This window comes from Zeus faber, assembly GCF_960531495.2.
Source record: "Zeus faber genome assembly, chromosome: 9".
Classification (NCBI taxonomy): Eukaryota; Metazoa; Chordata; class Actinopteri; order Zeiformes; family Zeidae; genus Zeus; species Zeus faber.
In genome coordinates, this window is record NC_137197.1 from 1,536,238 (window position 1) to 1,542,237 (window position 6,000).

The following is a 6,000-nucleotide window of genomic DNA, read 5'->3' on the forward strand; positions in this document are numbered from 1 at the left end:
GCCATTAATTACAGGGTTTAAGTTTATTTTCCTGCTGAGTTTGGTGCATTTGGTGGATTGCTGAATCTAGTTCCTCAACAGGAGCACTGCCTGACGAAGGCTTGGGTGGAGGATCTGAGATGCCGCCCCTGCTCGGGTGGAGCTCTGTGGCCTGGAGATGCCTTGCAGAGGATGAAGTAGATGATGGGGTCTAGGCAGATGTTGAGGATGGACAGCATGACGGTCATCTCCTTAAGGTAGAGCAGCGTGTGCCCTCCCCCCCGGTGGCCCACCGCAAACACATAGGGCAGACGGACAAGGTGGTATGGCACGAAGCACACGCAGAACCCGCTCACCAGCACCAGCATGTTCCTGCGTGCCCGGGCTAGCTTCTTGCAGCGCGAAGCCCGAACACCCAGGTGCTTCCGCTGCAGCTGCACCACTTTGCAGGTGGTGCTGTAGTAGAAGAAGACCAGGCAGACAAGGACAGAGAAGAAGATGGCGGCACAGCAGCTGTGGATGACCATGTAGAGCAGGTGGAGCTGGGTGCTTTGCTGCCGGTCGCAGCTAGCATTGTGGCGGTCAGAGGTCACCGTCGGCTCCGTCAGGAGGGAAAGGCCGATGTACGTTCCCATGGTAACCAGCAGGAAGAGCCAGGTGAGTGTGGAGATGACGTATGCTGCCTGAACCTTCTGCAGGAGGTGGGTACCAAGAGGATGGACAATCCTCAGATACCTGGAAAAACACATGAAGGCAAGTCGCCACATGGGGGTCTGGTCTAGAGCGGAGGTTCGAAACCTTTTCTGGTTCCTGTTCCCCTTCTTTTACGGCACGAGCCTGTTGAACCCCCCCTGCCTAACCTCCCGAGCTATGCTTCGTGTGTGTGCAAGCATGTGTTGTAGTGTGGTGTGTTGTGTGACAAATAAAGATTGTTTGTTCTTCTTCTTCTTCCAACCCCCTGATGCCCATGCATCCTTGGTTCCTGTTGCTACGTCGAGCAAACATTACTGGGAGTATGGAATAAGAACAAATCAGCGATCTCAGAATATGATGTTGCTGATGTTTCCACAGAATATTTGGAAGGATCTGGAGATGGAGATGAAACATTAGGAATCACTTGATGACGCATGACCCCCCCTGCTGCTCTGTTGCATTACCCTGGGATACGCCAACCCCCATTTGAGAGCCACTCGTCTATATGGTATCTACCTGTAGTGATATGTACGGCCTAGTGTCCATCTGAAGACCCCGGTGTCCTACCTGTTGGCAGCGATGAACCCCATGAATAGGATGCTGGCGTACATGTTCAGGTAGAAGGCTGTGGCCCCAAAGTTGCAGTACAACCACTGGATGGCGCTAGAGGTGCTGGCGTAGTGTGCCACGCGCAGCGGAATGCTCAGGCACAGCAGAACGTCGGCCACCACCAGGTTGTGGAGGTAGACGGTGACGCTGCTGGAGGTTCCATGCTGGGCCCGGCACAGGTAGAACCTCAGTGTGAAGCCATTCAGCAGCAGCCCCACCTGTAGGACAGGAGGAGGAACTGCGTCTGGATTTGTTGATTCGTTAAGTTAAGTCAGACAGACATCATCATGTTCTGCTTGGAAGGACTTTACCGAAGCCTTCATCATCTCACAGGAGCAGGTCGGGTTCGAACTCATGACTCATGATTTGGAGGATGTCCCAATGTCCTTTTACTGCGTTGTATATCTTAACTTGAGGCTCTTGGTTAAATAAAGTTTTTGATGTAATACAAATGTAATACAAGCACTGGAACCGGCCAATCACAACATCTAAGTTGCCTTGAAACAAAAACCTAAACCTGTACCTGGTACAGGCAGATTCTGAGGTGGCTCTGTTCTACGGGTGGTTCTGACGGTTCTGATCTGATTAGAATTCAAACGCACCAAGAAGAGGATGCTGCTGAGGAGCATGAGGCACAGACTGGCTGAGGGGTCCAACTGGGGGGAGGACATAGAACCAGCAACTGTAGGTGATGTCACACTGGAGTTCCCCCTCAGCCCTGACAGGAAGTCCATCACTCTAGGTCTAACAGTCTCCACAAACAAGAGGAAAATAAACAGAGTTAAAAAACAGTCTGCTACTGGTGGAGATCAGGGTCAAGCTCAAATTTAATTTAATTTAATTTAATTTAATTTAATTTAATTTAATTTAATTTAATTTAATTTAATTTAATTTAATTTAATTTAATTTGATTGAATTGAATTGAATTGAATTGAATTTAATTTAATTGGTTGAAGTTTCATCCAAATGGATCCTCACGGAGCAGATATTTGTAAAAAAACAAACTTTGACCCGAAATATTCAGCTGGTCCTGCTTGACTGAGACGTCACTATTCATAAGGTCAGTCACAATATTAAAAAATTACGGAAGAAAAATCAGATGAAAAAATTCCCCATACATCTTGTGTTATGAAGCTCATTTCGTCAGGATGATTTATAATTTGGAGACTCCAGAAATAACCAGTGTGCAGCTTAACAGCAGTTACTTTAACAGCAGTTCTTAAAAACAAAATTCCGAATGTTTGCACATGGACACAAAATGACCTCGATGATGTATTGATTCAAATAAATAATCTTTATCATGATATGAAAACGTCTGGTAGAATAAATTATAATGTTCCAGGAAGTGATTATATTGCAATAACAGAATTGCCAACAAGTGATATTTGTTAAATTATTTTGTCCAGCTGTTTTGGACAGAATAACCCTAACTGTCTGGTTGAACTGAAACCGTTTCATACCTAATGCCATAAACGTTACTACATTATGTTTACATTATGTCCAGGTCAGTCTGAAAGTCAGTTACAAAACTGAAAACAAATGTCTATGGATGTAACCCCACGACATAACCATGATGTTTGATGTTTGTACGTTAATTAAATTGTGATGCACTGCACAAAATTATCAAGAAAACTGTAATTCTTACCTAAAACGAATACGCTGCACCCCGTGTATTGCTGCCTGCAGCTATAATTATTATTATTATTATTATTATTATTATTATTATTATTATTATTATTATTATTATTATTATATGGCTGTGATAATTAAATTGTATTACATCACATTTAGATGTTCAAATATATGAAATATATGCAGTAATTTAAATTAAATAAAACATATAGAAATAGAACATAGATTTTTTTAAGTCTAAAATATTTGGTCAAAATAAAATAAAATAACAATAACAGATATAGCTGCAGGGACACAGGGTCCAGTTTATTCGTTTTAGGCACGTGTTACATTTTTTGTTATCTTGTGAAATGCAGCGAAATATATTGAACTTATAAACATTTGTGTAATTTCACGAATCAAACTTTCATGGCATTACGTATGAAGCATTCCCAATTTAACCAGACGTCAAACATTGACAATGATGGAAAAACTTATATTCAAGGTTTTTCCATTATTGTTTTTTTCACAGTATTTTTCTTCTGGACTTTTTTTTAAATACTGTGACTGACCCTGACGACTAGATTTTTGGACAATCACGCTATATTGTCTTAGATTTTCTGCCATATTTTGGCATCTGTAAAAATAACAAAAACAACTTTTGTAATTACTTTTCATCACAATACATTTAATTTGAGAGATATATAAATACATGATAGTTGTAATTACTACTTTATTGTACTTATTCTGTTAATAATCTACAATTGTAAAATTCAGTTGAATAGATGACTTGTCTATATTGTAATGCAGACAACATTTATGTAACTTTAACATTAATTTGGCATTAAAATCAAGATGGAAGATTTTGTCAGTATCACAAACACTTTCTGCCTTTTCATTAAAGCTTGTTAAGTTTACGTCTAGGAAAATTTTTATACATGTTTATTTAAAAAGGTATTTGTTTTACTTTGAACTAAATATTTTCATTGTTATTCCTTACCTTGTTGCATTGAAGTGCATCTGGAGTCTCAGAGACGTTGTGTCTCGTATACGTCAATTCTGACGTATTCAAATGGATTTACAATAACAGTTACATTGACGTCATTTAATTATTGACTTTTTTTCCTTGAGTTACATTTTCAGTAAGTTACGTTTCCACGAAATACCTAAAACATTGTGGTATTTCTTTGAGTAATTACCATTTCACGGCTTCTTTCACTGCACATATGTATGAAAGTATGTATATGTATGTGACGAATAAACATCTTGAATCTATTTTTCTGACGCCTCGCTGTATCTTGAACGCATCACTCAGTCGCACATTCCAGTGGATTGGACTCGACGTGGTTTTGAATGTTTGTGGACGAATGTTTTTTGTATTTTTCATGAATCCGGCGAAGTAAGTAAATATAATTTCTAGTAAATAATATGATGACGTCATAAAGTGTCTTACTGTAAATATAATTATAGTAAATAATATGATGATGTCACAAAGTGTCTTACTGTAAATATCATTATAGTAAATAATATGATGACGTCATAAAGTGTCTTACTGTAAATATCATTATAGTAAATAACATGATGACGTCATAAAGCGTCTTACTGTAAATATCATTTATAGTAAATAATATGATGACGTCATAAAGCATCTTACTGTAAATATCATTTATAGTAAATAATATGATGAAGTCATAAAGCATATTACTGTAAATATCATTTATAGTAAATAATATGATGATGTCATAAGCGTCTTACTGTAAATATCATTATAGTAAATAACATGATGACGTCATAAAGCGTCTTACTGTAAATATCATTATAGTAAATAACATGATGACGTCATAAAGCATCTTACTGTAAATATAATTTATAGTAAATAATATGATGACGTCATAAAGCATCTTACTGTAAATATCATTTATAGTAAATAATATGATGATGTCATGAGCGTCTTACTGTAAATATCATTATAGTAAATAACATGATGACGTCATAAAGCATCTTACTGTAAATATCATTTCTAGTAAATAACATGATGACGTCATAAAGCGTCTTACTGTAAATATCATTTCTAGTAAATAATATGATGACGTCATAAAGCATCTTACTGTAAATATCATTTCTAGTAAATAATATGATGATGTCATAAGCGTCTTACTGTAAATATCATTATAGTAAATAACATGATGACGTCATAAAGCGTCTTACTGTAAATATCATTATAGTAAATAACAGGATGACATCATAAAGTGTCTTACTGTAAATATCATTATAGTAAATAACAGGATGACGTCATAAAGCGTCTTACTGTAAATATCATTATAGTAAATAACAGGATGACGTCATAAAGCGTCTTACTGTAAATATCATTATAGTAAATAACATGATGACGTCATAAAGCATCTTACTGTAAATATCATTTATAGTAAATAATATGATGACGTCATAAAGCATCTTACTGTAAATATCATTTATAGTAAATAATATGATGATGTCATAAGCGTCTTACTGTAAATATCATTATAGTAAATAACATGATGACGTCATAAAGCGTCTTACTGTAAATATCATTCTAGTAAATAACATGATGACGTCATAAAGCGTCTTACTGTAAATATCATTTCTAGTAAATAATATGATGACGTCATAAAGCATCTTACTGTAAATATCATTTCTAGTAAATAATATGATGACGTCATAAAGCGTCTTACTGTAAATATCATTATAGTAAATAACAGGATGACGTCATAAAGCGTCTTACTGTAAATATCATTTCTAGTAAATAACATGATGACGTCATAAAGCGTCTTACTGTAAATATCATTTCTAGTAAATAATATGATGACGTCATAAAGCATCTTACTGTAAATATCATTTCTAGTAAATAACATGATGACGTCATAAAGCGTCTTACTGTAAATATCATTATAGTAAATAACATGATGACGTCATAAAGCGTCTTACTGTAAATATCATTATAGTAAATAACATGATGACGTCATAAAGCGTCTTACTGTAAATATCATTATAGTAAATAACAGGATGATGTCATAAAGCGTCTTACTGTAAATATCATTATAGTAAATAACATGATGACATCATAAAGCG

At 36.4% G+C, this 6,000-nt stretch overlaps 1 protein-coding gene across 1 annotated transcript; it reads right to left on the reverse strand.

The window, feature by feature from the left end:
- Window positions 1-74: 74 nt before the first annotated feature.
- On the reverse strand, window positions 75-2,015 carry LOC307235245 (P2Y purinoceptor 14-like; the record flags this gene model as incomplete). Its single annotated transcript, XM_080007276.1, has 3 exons — window positions 75-714; window positions 1,240-1,499; window positions 1,884-2,015. The coding sequence occupies 3 exons, from the start codon at window positions 2,013-2,015 to the stop codon at window positions 75-77; spliced, it is 1,032 nt and encodes a 343-aa protein (XP_079863402.1).
- Between the last annotated feature and the right edge of the window lie 3,985 nt (window positions 2,016-6,000).